The 16,766-nt window shown below is 48.9% G+C and overlaps 1 protein-coding gene across 4 annotated transcripts in view; it reads left to right on the top strand.

The window, feature by feature from the left end:
* The window catches only part of PRPF31 (pre-mRNA processing factor 31), a 41,241-nt gene extending 26,130 nt beyond the window's left edge, over positions 1-15,111 (top strand). For all 4 annotated transcript variants that reach the window (XM_073571061.1, XM_073571057.1, XM_073571058.1 and 1 more), the window contains exons 8-14: positions 10,020-10,177; positions 10,254-10,343; positions 10,593-10,720; positions 11,459-11,531; positions 13,296-13,424; positions 13,514-13,612; positions 14,835-15,111. In XM_073571061.1, coding sequence (XP_073427162.1) covers positions 10,020-10,177; positions 10,254-10,343; positions 10,593-10,720; positions 11,459-11,531; positions 13,296-13,424; positions 13,514-13,612; positions 14,835-14,960 — 803 coding nt within the window. In that variant the 3' untranslated portion in view covers positions 14,961-15,111. The remainder of the gene's footprint in view (positions 1-10,019; positions 10,178-10,253; positions 10,344-10,592; positions 10,721-11,458; positions 11,532-13,295; positions 13,425-13,513; positions 13,613-14,834) is intronic.
* The last annotated feature ends 1,655 nt before the right edge of the window (positions 15,112-16,766 follow it).

Here is a 16,766-nt window from a genome sequence, read left to right as displayed (position 1 = left end):
TTCTGATAAAGTGGGACTTCAGGCTAGCCTACACCTTCCCTCCCCTATTGCTACTACCCCTGGTGATGAGGAAAATCAGGAGAGACAGAGCAAGGGTTATAGTTATCGCTCCATTTTGGCCCAGGAGGGCATGGTTCTCATGCCTCAGGACAATGTCTGTGTCCGATCCTTGGGTTCTTCCGGACATCCCGGATCTCCTATCCCAGGGCCCAGTCTTCCATCCTCAGGTGGCTGGCCTACATCTGACGGCGTGGAGTTTGAACGGACACTGCTAAAAGATAAAGGCTTCTCCCCAGACCTGATTAGCACCCTACTTAAAAGTAGGAAAACCGTTACTACCAAAATTTGTCAGAATTTGGAAGAAATTCCTTCAGAACTCTGGGATAATCGCTGGGGGTTCAGCGCCTATAAATCAAATCTTAGAGTTTCTACAGAAAGGTCTGGACATGGGGCTTTCCACTAGTACCCTTAAAGTACAAGTATCAGCCTTGGGGGCCCTCTTTAGCTGCAACATCGCGGGTAATTACTGGGTCAGTAGATTCATTAAGGCAGCAGGTAGATCCAGGCCAATAGTGAAGGATAGGTTCATGCCGTGGGACTTGAACCTAGTCCTCACGGCTATGACGGAAGCTCCATTTGAACCCATCTCATCAGCTTCCATAAAAAAATCTGTCCCTCAAAGTAGCCTTCCTGGTAGCTCTGACCTCAGCTCGTAGAGTAAGCGACATCCAGGCATTATCTAGGCGTCCTCCTTATATACAGTTCAAGGACGATAGGGTAATACTCAGACCTGATCCAGCGTACTTACCTAAGGTAGTTTCTAGCTTTCACAGGAAATAGTCCTATCATCCTACCTCCCTAATCCAACTAACGAGAAAGAGGAGAAACTACATACCCTAGATGTTAAGAGATGTCTCATAGAATATCTCGCAGTTACCGATCCCTGGAAGAAAGATAATGCCCTGTTTGTCTCCCATCAAGGCCCTAGGAAAGGGCTTAGAGTGTCAAAAAATACACTAGCCAGGTGGATTAGAGAAGCAATTTCAATAGCATACACCTCAAAAGGCAGACCGGCGCATTCCACCAGAGCCATGGCGACCTAGTGGGCCGAGAGATCAGAAGTCTCCATTGACCAGATATGTAAGGCGGCTACTTGGTCCTCTCCGAGCACCTTTTATAGTGATTATAGGCTAGACTTGGGTGCTTCCACAGACCGCTCTTTTGGTATAAGGGTGCTGAAGGCTGTAGTCCCTCCCTAAAGTAGTTATTACTCTCTGTAATTCTCTCAGGTGGTGCTGTCATGGACGACCGAATAAAGTCTTAGTTACTCACCGGTTAACGGTATTTTTCGGAGTCCATGACGGCACCCGTATATTCCCTCCCTTTAGTTTAATTTGGGTGTGCACGTCTTCCTCTTGTATATACCCACTGGTGATAAATAATTAAGTAGTGATAGTATTGTACATAAATCATGCCATTAACCTTGGAGGTCCTCTTGTGCTCTGTAATCCAACTGATGCGTGGGAGAGGTGCCGCCCTTTGGTATCTGTAGGTTTCCTGTTCCTGAAGGCCGGATCCCCTCTCTCAGGTGGTGCTGTCATGGACTCCGAAAAATACTGTTAACCGGTGAGTAACTAAGACTTTTGCTCCCCTTCTTCCAAGAGCCAAAACTTTTTTATTTTTCCGTCAATATGGCCATGTGAGGGCTTATTTTTGCGGGCCGAGTTGTACTTTTGAATGACATCATTGGTTTTAGCATGTCGTGTTCTCGAAAATGGGAAAAAAATTCCAAGTGTGGTGAAATTGCAAAAAAAAAGTGCAATTCCACACTTGTTTTTTGTTTGGCTTTTTTGCTAGGTTCACTAAATGCTAAAACTGACCTGCCATTATGATTCTCCAGGTCATGACGAGTTCATAGACCCCAAACATGTCTAGGTTCTTTTTTGTCTAAGTGGTAAAAAAAAAAATTCCAAAGTTTGCTAGAAAAAAAACTGCCATTTTTCGATACCTGTAGCGTCTCCATTTTTCATAATCTGGGGTTGGGTGAGGGCTTATTTTTTGTGCGCCGAGCTGACATTTTTAAAGATACCATTTATGTGCAGATGCAATCTTTTGATCGCCCATTAATGCATTTTAATGCAATCTCACGGCAATCAAAAAACCATAATTCTAGCGTTTTGACTTTTTTCCCCGTTATGCTGTTTAGCGATCCAGTTAATCCTTTTTTTTTTTTTTTTTTATTTGATCGGGCGATTCTGAATGCGGCAATACCTAATGTGTATGTGTGATTTTTGTTTGTTTGTTTTATTTTGAATGGGGCGAAAAGGGGTGACTTAAACTTTTTTTTTTTTTTTTTTTTCCATGTTTTTTAAAACATTTTTTAATTTTGGCATGCTTCAATAGCCTCCATGGGAGGCTAGAATCATTCACAACCTGATGGCTCTGTTACATATAGGCGATGAGCAGATTGTCTATATGTAGCAGAATTACAGCATTGCTATGAGCGCCGACCACCGGGTGGCGCTCATAGCAATGCCTCATCAACAGCCAGAGGTCTTGAGGAGACCTCTGGTTTGTATTGGCAACACATCGCTGACCCTCGATCACGTGACTGGGGTCGGCAATGCACGTATTTCCAGCTGGGAGGCCGGAAGTGCTGGTTTAAATGCCGCTGTCAGCATTTTGACAGTGGCGTTTAACTCGTTAATAGGCGCGGGTCGATACCTATCAAAACAGCTGACATGTCCCCGCTTTGATGCGGGCTCACCACTGGAGCCCTCATCAAAGCGGGGATCTGACCTTGGACATACTATTGTGTCCAAGGTTAGAAAGGGGTTAAACCAAATGACTTTGGTCAAACGTTTGGGATATTCTTCCACAAGCTTCTCAAAATAGTTGATCGGAATTTGGGTCCATTACTCCTGACAAAACTGGTGTAACTGAGCTTGGTGCTTTGTGATGGCCACTCCAAAACATTGAGTTTGTTTCCATTTTGACAATATGCTTCGGGTCATTGTCCATTTGGAAGACCCATTTCCGCCCAAGCTTTAACTTCTCAAGTAATCTTCTTTTGTCACGATGCCATCTATTTTGTGAAGTGCACAAGCCCCTCCTGCAGTAAAACAACCCCACAACATGATGCTGCCACCCCGTGTTTCACAGTTTGGATGGTGTTCTTAGGCTTCCAAGCTTCTTCCTTTTTCCTCCAAATGTAACAATGGTCATTATGCCCAAAAAGTTCAATTTTAGTTTCATCAGACCACAGGACATGTCTCCAAATATTAAGGTCTTTGTTCCTTTGTACATTAGCAAATATTAATCTGGCTTTTTTATGTTTCTTTTGGAGTAGTGGCTTCTTCCTGGCAGAGTGGCCTTTCAGCCCATGTTGCTGCAGTACTCGTTTCACTGTGGATATTGACATCATCTTACCAGGTTCCACCATCATCACAAGGCCTTTTTCTTTTGTCCATGGGTTGATATGTACATGTCAGACCAAAGTACGTCCATCTCTGGGACACAGAACCCGTCTCCTTCCTGAGCAGTATGATGGCTGGACATTCCCATCTTGTTTGTACTTGCGCTTAATTGTTTGTACAGATGAACGAGGCACCTTCAGGTATCTTGAAATTGTACTCAAGGATGAGCCAGACTTGTGCAAGTCCACAATTCTCTTCCTGATATCTTGGCTGATTTCTTACACTTTTAAATGATGCTACTCATAGAAGCAGTGTATTTCAGGTGTGCATTGAAATACGTCCACTAATGTTTCTCTAATTAACTCAGATGTTACCAAAAAACCTACCAGAAGCTTCCAAACACATTATAATAATAATCTTTATTTTCTCCTTCGTCTCATTGGGGGACACAGATATGGTGGGGTATATGCTTCTGCCGATAGGAGGCTGACACTAAGTGAAAAAAAGAGGTTAGCTCCTCCTCCGTCATATACACCCTCGCCCCTATTGCGGGCGGAACTCAGTTTTTTTGCTTAGTGTCCATGGAGGCACACACGTCTGGTTTTGCTCCAGACTTTTTCTTTTTTTCTTTTTTTTTTCTTTCCCATGAAGATGAGACGGGGGCAACGGATCCTATTGAAAGGGTCCGATTTCCCCAAACCATCAACGGGCGAGCACGCGTTGAGTATTGCCTCCGCGTATCCTTTCCCTGGGGGCAGAGCGGTGCGGAGAAGCCCGCGCCAGTAAGCAGCGCGGTTTTTTTGTGGCGCCATTCCATGCCCCCCCCCCCGTCGCGGGCAGGGGACAAATTGAGGCAGCGGCTTTAGCCGAAACTAGGCTGCGACCGGAAATTCCGCCTCCGTGCCGCGCGTCACTTCCGGTGGCCGCCCCCCCCCGGCTTCGGAGCGCGGCTAGGCCGCAGACCTGGAAATACCGCCCCGGGACCGGTTTACATGCTGGCGGTCCGCCCCACAGCTGGTGGCGCGCGATTTTTGTGTGGAGGCGTCCAGGAACGGGGGGGCACAGGACTGGGGTAAGTGCTGCCCGGGAGACCACAGGGAAAACGAGGTGCTACCTCCTTCCCCCTATCCCCAGTAGGGGGCACAGGAAGGCAGGTCCGAAGAAGCATCATGCATCTCTTGTCGGGCGCAGAGCAAGCGATTATGCAAAGCCGGCCAAACGCGCCCAGGAGCCCTCCCCTGCGATCGAACCCACAAAGCTGGTGTGGGCAGACCGCAAAGGACAAGGCTCGGGATTCCCGCTGTGCAGCGCCCAGAGCCTGACGCCTAGCAGAACCTCAGTGTCCGTCCTCCTCTGCGACCAAGCAAGCCCCCCAGAGTGGGTTCTATCACTGTCTAGGTCATGCAATTGAGTCCCTTCAGGCCTCAGATGGGGGACAGTGGCTCGCCGGCCCTAGCGGGGACCTCCACCTCACAAGAGCCTCTCGCCTGCAGGGGACGCTCTCACTTCAGGCAGACCCAAGGGAAACGAATCCACACGGTGTCGCCCAGTCCATCTGGTGCCTTGGCATGCATCTGTAAGTTCTGCTCCTCGCTCCCCGTCACCAGTGGTTAATAGCGAGCAGACCTCAGAATTCGACTCAGACGAGCCCCTTGACCTGGATACTCCAGCGTCACGTGAAACAGTGGACAGCCTCATAGAAGCCGTCAATCAGACCTTGGGGATTTGTGGAGAAGTTGGATCAACTTATCTCCAACTCCACAGGAGGAAAGAGCGGGTTTCTCCCTCAACAAAGGTCAAAACGCTTTTTCATCACCCGTTTTCAGACCTTGGGGATTGAGGATGATCCGCAGCGGCTACGGGGCGTGAAGTGCCCGCACAGAATTTTTTCCTCTCACCCGGAGTTTGAGGACATAGTGCAGCGGCACAGAGAGCGTCCAGACAGGCGTTGGGGATTGAGGATGATCCGCAGCGGCTACGGGGCGTGAAGTGCCCGCACAGAATTTTTTCCTCTCACCCGGAGTTTGAGGACATAGTGCAGCGGCACAGAGAGCGTCCAGACAGGCGTTTCTCGGGTCAAAAGGCACTTGAAGCAAGGTATCCGTTTGCTCCGGACCTCCGTAAAAGATGGATGGAAATGGAATCCCCGATGGTGGGTCCTCCGGTTTCGCGCCTAGCCACTAAGACCCTGCAATCCATCCCTGGTGTTTCCTCAATTAAGGATCCCACGGATCGCCTTATAGAGAGCTTAGCTCGCTCAGTATATGAGGTGTCAGGCTCCGCGCTCGCTCCCTCATTCGCAGCAACTTGGCCAAGGCTATGATATCATGGTCAGAAACATTAAACAAGGTCACGCAGGAGCAGGATCTACCTGCAGAGATTTCGGAGGTCGCAGGTCAGATGGCGATGGCCGGAGACTATGTAATCAATGCGTCCTTGAATGCGGGCAATTGCTCGGCACTTGCTGCCGCTAATGCAATTTCTATCAGAAGAGCCCTATGGTTAAGGACATGGCGAGCCGATTCTACTTCTAAGAAGTCCTTGACTTCTCTGCCTTATCAGTGCGGCCACCTATTTGTGGAGAAGTTGGATCAACTTATCTCCAACTCCACAGGAGGAAAGAGCGGGTTTCTCCCTCAACAAAGGTCAAAACGCTTTTTCATCACCCGTTTTCAGGCACGTTTTCGGGCCTTTCGCAACCCCGGGTGGACGATAGCGCCAATTCCGCCGGCTCAGGCCGCCCCAACCAGGATAGGGAGCGGCAGGGCTCATATAGAGCCAACCGATTGGGGAGAAGGCATACTCAGCAGCCCAGATAGAGGGGATCCAGATCCCAAAGATCGTCGGCCAAATGACTCCAGGCCTTTACCAGGCGACACCAGCAAGGTGGGCGATCGCCTACTCTGGTTTCACCACGTCTGGGTCAATGTCGCTCACAGCGCATGGGGAAAGGAATGGGTGGCCTCAGGTTACAAATGGAATTTGTCAGATATCCTCCAAGACGGGTTTTTTTTTTTTATTTCCTGGCTTCCCAGGGAGGATACCCAGGCAAGGGCTCTATTGGGAGCCATCAAAACGCTCCAGCACAACGGAGTCATTTTTCCAGTGCCGGAACACGAAAGAGCTCAGGGGTTCTATTCCACTCCGGATGGACTCTCTCCGTTCAGTCATAGTGGCCATGGAGTAGTGAGAATACTTGGCCTCAATAGACATCCAGGATGCATATCTGCATATTCCCATGTTTCCTCCTCATCAGAGGTTTCTACGCTTCACCATCGGCGATCAACATTTTCAGTTCGTAGCGCTACCCTTCGGGCTAGCCACGGCTCTGTGTTCACAAAGGTTATGGCAGTTGTCATGGCCACACTGCATTCTCGAGGCATAGTTGTCTTTCCTTATCTGGACGACCTCTTGGTCAAAGGCCCGTCAATATGGGCATGTGAGGAAAAGGTCAACATCACGCTAGATACTCTTGCCCGCTTAAGGGTTGGCAATGCAAAGAAGTCATCCCTTGTGCCAGCTCGGAAGATCTCCTTCTTAGGAATGATCTTCGACACTTGCCGAGGGTTGGTGATTCTCCCTCAGGTAAAGGTACTGGCTCTCCGGCAGGGAGTCCGGGCACTTCGCCAACCAGTCCCTCATACCATCCGATCTGGGATGAGGATTCTAGGGAAAATGGTGGCAACAATGGAAGCGATACCTTTCGCCCAGTTCCATCTTCGCCCCCTGTAGCACGCCCTCCTGTCAGCTTGGGACAAGAACCCTTTCATGCTCGATCGGCAGTGTCGTCTGTCCTCTCGGGTCAGGCAGTCACTCGGATAGTGGATAACCAGTTCCTCTCTGACCCAGGGGAAACCATTTCCCCCAGACCATTGGCTGGTGGTGACAACCGACGCCAGTCTCCTCGGCTGGGGAGCGGTGTTTCACCACCACACAACCCAGGGACGGTGGTCGTCACAGGAGGCACGCCTCCCGATCAACTTATTGGAGATACGAGCAATTCGGCTGGCTCTGCAGAAGTTTCATCACTTTCTAGCAGGCCGCCCCGTCCGGATTTAATCGGACAACGCCACGGCAGTGGCCTACATAAATCAGGGGGCACCCGCAGCAGAGCAACCATGCGCAAGTTGGGGCTCGTTCTTCAGTGTGCCGAAGCAAACCACTCAGTAATTTCGGCTGTCCACATTCCGGGGTGTGGAAAATTGGGCGGCAGACTTTCTCAGCCGGCAGGGTCTTGCATCCGGAGAATGGTCTCTACATCCCGAAGGTTTTCAGAAGATTTGTCAACTGTGGGGGGAGCTCCGGATGTGGACCTGATGGCTTCCAGAGTGAATGCCAAGGTGCCCACATATGTCGCTCAGGCCAGGGACCCGCAGGCATTCGCTGTAGACACGTTGGTTCTACCATCAACCCAGTTTCGCCTCCCATATCTATTTCCCCCAGTGCCACTACTTCCGACAGTCATCAAAAAGATCAAGACAGAACGGGTGCCGGCGATTCTGCTGGTCCCAGACTGGCCCCGTCTAGCGTGGGACGCAGATCTAATGCAGCTGCTCGCCGACGTTCCTTGGCGCCTGCCAGAGCGCCCAGATCTACTGTCTCAAGGGCCGATTTGCCACCCGAACTCAGGGACCCTGTGTTTGATGGCATGGCCGTTGAATCTTGGATTCTAACCCAGGCAGGGTTCGGGAGCAAGGTGGTCGCTACAGTGATTAGCGCCCGGAAGCCTGCTTCAGCACGAATTTACCACCACACCTGGAAGGTATTCTTTGCTTGGTGTCGAGGCCACGGTGTTTCTCCGCTGAGATTCTCAATCCCCAACATCTTTGTTTTTCTCCAGTCGGGCTGAGAGAGCCCGGATAGCTCAGTCGGTAGAACATTAGACTCGGACTTTGCCCCAAGTTCCCTCAGGAGACAAATATCAGCCTTATCCGTCCTGTTCCAGCGCAGAATTGCTACCAATTTGCAGGTGAAGACTTTTCATTCAGGGAGTCTCCCACTTGGTACCTCCCTTTAAGGCGCCTATGGACGCCTGGGACCTTAACATGGTCCTAAGTGTTCTGCAGGAAGCTCCATTTGAAACGCTTCAGGATATCTCTTTGAGGTACCTTTCCTGGAAGGTGGTGTTCCTAGTGGCCATCACTTCCATCAGGCGGGCTTCAGAACTGGCAGCCCTATCCTGCTGAGCTCCATTCCTCACTTTCCATAAGGATAAGGTGGTCCTCAGACCAGCCCCTCCTTTTCTGCCGAAAGTCGTGTCCTCTTTTCACATTAATGAAGATGTTGTTTTGCCTTCATTTTGTCCAGCATCGGTGCACTGTGTGGGAAAGGCTCTTCACATGATAGACCAGGTAAGAGCCCTCCGGAGGTACATGTCGCGGACGGCACCCTTTCGTCAGACGGACACGCTGTTCGTGCTTCCCCAAGGGCGCAGGAAGGGACTCGCTGCCTCAAAATCGACCATAGCCACATGGATTCGTTTCACTATTCAGGAGTCCTACCGCATTAGAGGCACGCCGATTCCAGCAGGGATCAGAGCGCACTCTACCCGGGCAGTGGGCGACCTTTTGGGCGCTTCGGCACCAGGCTTCGATGGAACAGGTTTGCAAGGCAGCAACCTGGTCCAGCTTGCACACGTTTGCCAAACATTATAATATCCATGCTCAGGCCTCGGCGGATGCGAGCCTGGGTAGAAGGATTCTCCAAGCAGCGGTGGCGCACCTTTTAGACAAGAGGTGCATGTAGCTTGGATCGGTGAGTCAATCTCCCACCCAGGGACTGCTTTAGGACGTCCCACAGTATTTGTGTCCCCCAATGAGACGAAGGAGAAACATGGATTTTTGTGATAACTCGCCCTAAAATCCTTTTCTCCGAGACGCTCATTGGGGGACACAGCACCCACCCTATTAGCCAGTTGGCTCTGTTTTTGTTTAGTTAATACACATTTATGTGATATAAGGGTGGTCCTTTTCTGGACATGTTGTACCTGTATTAAGGCTGATTTTGTTGTCCTCCTACTGCTTTGGCACCAAACTGAGTTCCGCCCGCAATAGGGGCGAGGGTGTATACGACGGAGGAGGAGCTAACCTTTCTTTTTCACTTAGTGTCAGCCTCCTAGCGGCAAAAGCATTCACCCCACAGTATCTGTGTTTCCCCAATGAGTGTCTCGGAGAAAAGGATTTTACGGTGAGTTATCACAAAAAGCCATGTTTTATATAGCGCTAACATATTCCGCAGCGCTTTACAGTTTGCACACATTATCCTCACTGTCCCCGATGGGGCTCACAACCTAAATTCCATATCAGTATGTCTTCACATGACAAACAAACACATGACTTCATCATATGGGCAGTCCAGAATTGTTTGAAGGCATAGTAATCTTAGCGCATGTAAACTTTTGACTTTGCAGTAAGTAATAAAAATGCCTTAAAACATTCTCTCGCTCTCACTATTCTGGCATATGGCAAATAATAGTAATTATGGTAATCCTACTTGGCCTAAGCAGGAAAGATTTATTCTGATTTCATGTATGTAAACTTCTGGTTTCAACTGTATGTGCATAATTTTATAGCCTTAGATGTACTAACATCATGTCCTCTTCAGGTATCGCTGGTGGTCTTACAAACCTCTCTAAAATGCCTGCCTGCAATGTCATGCTCCTGGGAGCTCAGAGGAAAACCTTATCTGGCTTTTCTAGCACTTCTGTCCTTCCTCATACAGGTTATATTTACCACAGTGACATCGTCCAGTTATTGCCCTCGGTAAGAAATGGAAAGCTTTGTGTGCTATAGCTGTAGTGGTCGAGGCTGAACGTATTTTGCCTTCATGTCATTTTAGGACTTGCATCGAAAGGCAGCACGATTGGTGTCTGCAAAATGCACCTTGGCCGCGCGAGTAGATAGCTTTCATGAGAGTACCGAGGGAAAGGTTGGTATTAAAGGGACTTACTACACTTATATTAACCCCTGCCCTTGGTTACATCCATGTAATACAGAGTGGACGTTGTGACAAAAGACCCTTGTCATGGTGGCAGCACTGTCTGATTATAGTTTGTGACTTGCTGTCAAACTATAATAGTTGTGCCTGTGTCCCCTCGTGTGTCATGAGTTATATTTTCTTATGTACAGATATATAATCTTTTGTAGCTTTTGACCACGTGGATTTTCCTCTTTTCAGGTTGGCTATGATCTAAAAGAGGAGATTGAAAGGAAGTTTGATAAGTGGCAAGAACCTCCTCCTGTCAAGCAGGTGAAGCCTCTGCCAGCACCTCTTGATGGACAGCGAAAGAAACGTGGTGGGCGCCGGTAAGTGGTGCACTTTTTTTTTTTTTTAAGAGAAAAAAAAAAAATATACAGTATATTTTATTTATATATATATATATATATATATATATATATATATATATATATATATATATATATATATCTCTCTGAGTGTGTGTGTGTATGTATCACGCCATGCCCACTTCACGTGGAGAGCGGGGTTGCAGAGGGTGAGTGCGGGACGCAGGTGGAAAGCGGAGTTGCAACGGAGAGAGCGGGACACGTATGGAGAGCTGGACACGGAGGGAGAGAGCAGGACGGCCTGTGGAGAGCTGGGCTGCGGGTGTAGAGGGGGGGGTACGCCCAGTGGAGACGGGCTGCTGAGGGAGAGAGCGGGGCAGTGGAGGGAGAATGCGGGACGGCGATTGGAGAGTGGGGCTGCGGAAGGAGAGACCGTGACGGTGGATAGAGAGCTGGGCTGTGGAGGGAGATGGCAGGGCTGCTGAGGGAGAGAGCGGGATGGCCAGTGGAGATGGGCTGCAGAGGGAGAGAGCGGGCCGGCGATTGGAGAGTGGGGCTGCAGAAGGAGAGAGCTTGACGGTGGATAGAGAGCTGGGTTGCGGAGGGAGAATGCGGGACGGCGGGTGGAGAGCTGGGCTTCGGAGGGAGAGAGCGGGATGGCGAGTGGACAGCTGGGCTGCGGAGGGAGAGAGTGAGAGGACAGTTAGTTACTATGCCCAGGCTCTTCATCTAGTTATTATATATTTGTTCCCCCCCCAGGTACCGTAAAATGAAAGAACGACTTGGACTGACAGAAATCCGTAAACAGGCTAATAGAATGAGCTTTGGAGAGGTGAGCACTTATTGTGAGCCCTGCTTTTTTTTGTCTGCTTGATAGCACAATTTCGTCTTTGGGTATCTTCAATGGGGATACTTGCCATATTACCCACAATGATGTTTCAATGTGACAGTGGGAGAGCGGGCTACCCAGTTCCTTAAAGGGAACCTGTCACCCATATTTAGTGATATCATGTAAAGATATCACTAAATTGTGCGTCCCATAAGGACTCTAGTAGGGCTTTTGACTCCCCCCTGACCCCACACCTTTGAGGCATAAATACCTTTTTTAGCTTGTTGGGGATGCATGCAAATCGCCGCTGTCCGATCCGATGGGCGTGGCTTAGTAGTCTTCTTCCCGCCCACCTCCTCGGCTTGCTTCACGTAATCTTCGTCTGTGAATACCACAGACGCCGTTGGTTTCCGCGCTTGCGCAATGTAAAGGCCCCCGGCGCCTGCGCAGTATTTTCCAGCGCGGTCTATGCCCCAAAAGTCTTCACATGCAGGACACACTTCCGGGGCATAGACCACGCTGGAAGATACCGACGCTTGCGCAGTAGAGATTTTATGCTTCGCCCGCAGTTGGACAAAGCATACTGCGCAGGCGCCGGGGGCCTTTACATTGCGCAAGTGCGGAAACCAACGGCATCTGTGGTATTCACAGACGAAGATTACGTGAAGCAAGCCGGGGGGGGGGGGAGAAGACCACTAAGCCACTCCCATCGGACCGCGGCAATTTGCATGCATCCCCAACAAGCTAAAAAGGTATTTATGCCTCAAAGGTGCGGGGTCGGGGGGAGTCTAAAGCCCAACTAGAATCCTTATGGGATGCACAATTTAGTGGTATCTTTACATGATATCACTAAATATGGGTGACAGCCTTAAAGGGAATCTAAGACTTGTGAAACGTCTCAAAAACAGTGCCGTGCTTATGAGTTAGACATCAGGGATGGGCATGAGCGTCCTGGTTCTCTGGCATTGCATTTGGTTCACTGGGCCTGGCATGATATCCTCTGGTGACATCTTGCCAGGCCAGCCAATCATAAGTAAGCGTGGGATGCCGGCAGGTCAGGAGATTCGCACAGCTCTTGTCCATGGCCAGAGAGCACTGACCTGGACGGTGGTCGCTGTTGCGTGAAGTGATCTGCTCATTTCTATTATTAAGCAGTAAATTGCAGAAGACTATCTGACTCTATGCATGGATGGATATGGGAATAGCGCATTAAGCTAAAACCCATCCACTTTGTCCTCGACAAATGCAAAGCGTGTGAACACAGCCTAAAGTGGACCTGTTATTTTACACTAAAACTGTGGAAAAACATGGTATTTGTGCCTTCATCCACAAGTTAAAACTGCTTTTCATGCACTCACCAATCTGTGTCCAGGAACAGTGCATATTCTCCTGCTCCTTAACTTGCCATCCACTCTTGTTGAGTGAGCAGTTACTCTCTATTAGCATTCTACCAGCACTATAGGAGCTGGTGCTTTCTTTTTCTCACTTCCCAGCTTGTTGCTCCTGCCATTGTCCAGTCATTTGCAGATTAATAATGTGATAAATGAGATCAAGTTGACCAGGTAAGCAACCATATGATGGAGTGTAGCACAGTGGCCCAGTCACCATATTAACCTCTATCCTAGGGTCAATTTTTATACCTCCTGTTGGTATTCATAGCGAGCATTATCATGCACAGCACCACTTAAATATACCATGCTAATAATTTTGTTTATGTTCACTATGATATATAACCATACATAACTGTGATTTTTGACTTTCTCATAGATTGAAGAAGATGCATATCAGGAAGACTTGGGCTTCAGCTTAGGACATCTTGGGAAGTCTGGAAGTGGAAGAATACGGCAAGCACAAGTTAATGAAGCAACCAAAGCCAGAATCTCGAAAACATTACAGGTAAACTGAGAAATGCAGGCATTTACCGTTAGATTGTTCCTTCTTACAATTGCATTCACCGTTCCCTCCAATCTTCTCGTCTTAAACAGCGTACACTTCAGAAGCAGAGCATGGTTTATGGAGGAAAGTCCACAATAAGGGACAGATCTTCGGGTACTGCTTCCAGCGTAGCCTTTACGCCCCTTCAGGTAAGCCTTGCTTTGTTAAACTTCATTATCTTCGCTTTATATTTTGCATTGCTAGTCCGTAAGGCTGGATGTTCACTGTCTGGAAAAGAATTGTGGAGAGAAATATCCTTTTATTTTTGCATCCACCCTTGACCACATTGGCTTAGAGCAGTGGTCCCCAACCTTTTTTGCACCAGGGACCGGCTTCAAGCAAGACCATTCTTCCATGGCCTGGCAGGGCGGGGATGGAGGTGTCAGGGGCAGGGCTTTGGTCATAAGGGGGCAGGGCTATGGACAGGGTTGTAGATTAGTCGTCAGTGCATACTTATCATTTAATATAACATTTATCCTGTATACATGGCTCCGCTCCCACCCTCCCATTCTGTATACATGGCTCTGCTTCCACTCTCCCATCCTGTATACATCGCTTCCCTGTCCCATCTTGTATACATGGCTCCGCTCCCACCATCCCATCCTGTATACATGGCTCTGCTCCCACTCTCCTATCCTGTATACATGGCTCTGCTTCCACTCTCCCATCCTGTATACATGGCTCCCCTGTCCCATCCTGTATACATGGCTCCTCTCCCACCCTCCCATCCTGTATACATGGCTCCACTCCCACCATCCCACGCTTGTATATATGGCTCCGCTCCCACCCGTGTATGCATGGCTGGGCTCCCCCCTTCCTTCCCCATCATACTTACCCTCACGTCGCTGAACTTCCCTGCACCTCGCGGTGCGTCAGCTTCTTCCTGTGCGGAGCGGTCACGTGGTACCGCTCATCAAGGTCATGAATATGGACGCCACACCTATGGGAGAGGAGTGGCATCCATATTCATGACCTTAAATGAGCGGTACCACGTGACCGCTCAGCGCTGGATGAAACCGCCGCGCCGACAGGGATGCAGGAACTGAGGGTGAGTATCCATGTGGTCTGGAAGCTACAGCCGCCGGCTCCCCTTGTGTCCAGCTCCGCGGACCGGCAAGAGCACTGCAACGGCCTGGTGATGGGCCGCGGACCAGTGGTTGGGGACCCCTGGCTTAGAGGAAAAAAAAAACCTCCAACTGTTGTTAATTTATATTAAGTGCATTCACTCTCGTCTTGAGTAAGTGGTTGCTCTTTTTCTGCTTTTTGCCAGCACTATAGGAGCTGGTACTTTCTTTTCAGCTTATGCTGATGTTTCTTGTTGGTCAGTTTCAGGTATTATGTATTCCTACTTATTTTATTATATCACTTCAGGGTCTGGAGATTGTTAACCCACAAGCTGCAGAGAAGAAGGTGGCTGAGGCGAATCAGAAATATTTTTCCAGCATGGCAGAGTTCCTGAAAGTGAAGCATGAGAAAAATGGTACTATGACGCAGTGAAGTTGCTGTATTAATTGGCAACTTGCTTGAGTGACGCACTGGCTACCCAGATTATCTCATTTCTTTGTTCAGTAAAATGGACTTTATTTTTAGTCAGATGGATGTTATATCTGTACTGCAGAATAAATGGTATTATATTGTTTTATCATAATTGTATGCATTTAATACTGTTGTGCATGCTGCCGTATGCAATGGAGTGACTTCTTCTAGAATATGATTGCATGCTTATGTACACTGGTAGGTGGAAAAGGATGATATGAAAGTTTAGATAACATCCTTTAAAAGGGGGTATTCCCATCTCCAAGATCCTATCCCAATATGTAGTAGGTGTAATAATACTTGTAATTAGAAATGTAGTATAGTTACATTTCTACTGCAATGCCCTGCACATGAGGTAAGAGACATGGCAAATCAGAACATTACTACATGTCACTCATCTCATGTGCAGAACATTGCAATATAAATGTAGCGGTTTGCTAACATTATTATACCTCCTACATATTGGAATAGGATCTTTTGAGATGACAATATGCCTTTAATGCTAGACTGGTCTTACTATATTCAAGTATGATTGATGTCCTATTCCCATCAGAATTAAAGGTGTATTCCAGTAGTAGTTTTTTCCGTGTCTAATTTTAGGGGTTTTTTGCCATCACCTTTTTTTTGCTCTCCCCACTCCAACTTACTTGTGTAGAAGGAAAAAGAAAACTCAATTTAACCATTTTTTCTATTTTCGTTCATTGCATAATAAAAAAAAATTAACAGGCATTATGATGAAGGGCAAAATATCTAACTGTTTAGTTGTTTTGGACCAGCGATCATCTGATTGCTAAGGATTACTAACGTTGTATCTATTGGGTCATTAAGCAGCTGCCACAGCAAATCACTGACACTGATCGCCTTTTGAAGTGAACCATGGGTGCCCAAAATGCCCCACCCTCGTGTCACACAACTTGACCAGTAAGATCAACCCCCTACTCCCAAGCTATCTATACGGGCATGTAGGTGATGGAGAGTTGAATAAAATGATGAATTGATATCTATGATCCAATGTCCTATCCCAGAGAAATCCATGTTTTTCCTATTGCCACGATAGCACCCTTACTGAGAAAGGGGATCCGCCCACCAGGACAGGGAACCTACAGGTTAAAAGGGGCGGTCCCCCTCGCCTCCTCAGTTGGTTTCCTGTCCTGATGGGTACCTGCAGGAAAAAATCGTACCTGGGTCCAAGCAGCCTCTGTGCGGTCTCCGTGGGAACGGCAGAGCCTGGGATGTCAGAAGCAGCGTCGGGGGTGTTCTGCCTGTCTAGACCCCTCCTCGACTGATGTGGATGATGGGATCCCAGGGGCCGGGTAGTGCCACCCTAGGTCGTGTGGGCGCAGCGCAGGTGGAGGTGAGGCTCGCTGGGCTTTCGGTGCGGGCATCGGCTGCCGGACACCGCGTGGGATCCGTTTCCGGAATCGGGCCTCCATGTGTGTGAGGAGTGCGTCCGTGAACCAGAAGTGCCTCTTTCACTTCCGGGAGGCACCGGAGAGGTGTATCATGGAGAAATAAAGGGACGTGGCCAGGCTTTCTTAACTCCGGCAGCCTCCTGCAGCAGTGTGCCAGCATGTCTTCACCAAGAGACACCGAGGAGCACCCACCGCCTAAAGAGGGAGTCACCGAGCGGCACAGAGTTGGCAGCAGCAGAGGTCGCTCTAAAGGGAGTGATGCTACGGATGCCAGGAGTGTTCGAGGTCGAAAGATATCAGGGACCTCTGAATTATGCGCTGTGTCTCCACCTCCTAAGTCGGTACCCTGCTGACA

The sequence above is a fragment of the Dendrobates tinctorius genome, unplaced genomic scaffold (genome assembly GCF_039654945.1).
Source record: "Dendrobates tinctorius isolate UK_male_01 unplaced genomic scaffold, ASM3965494v1 ptg000028l, whole genome shotgun sequence".
Lineage (NCBI taxonomy): Eukaryota > Metazoa > Chordata > Amphibia > Anura > Dendrobatidae > Dendrobates > Dendrobates tinctorius.
Note: the sequence above shows the minus strand (reverse complement) of the source record. Positions and strands in the feature narration are given on the sequence as shown.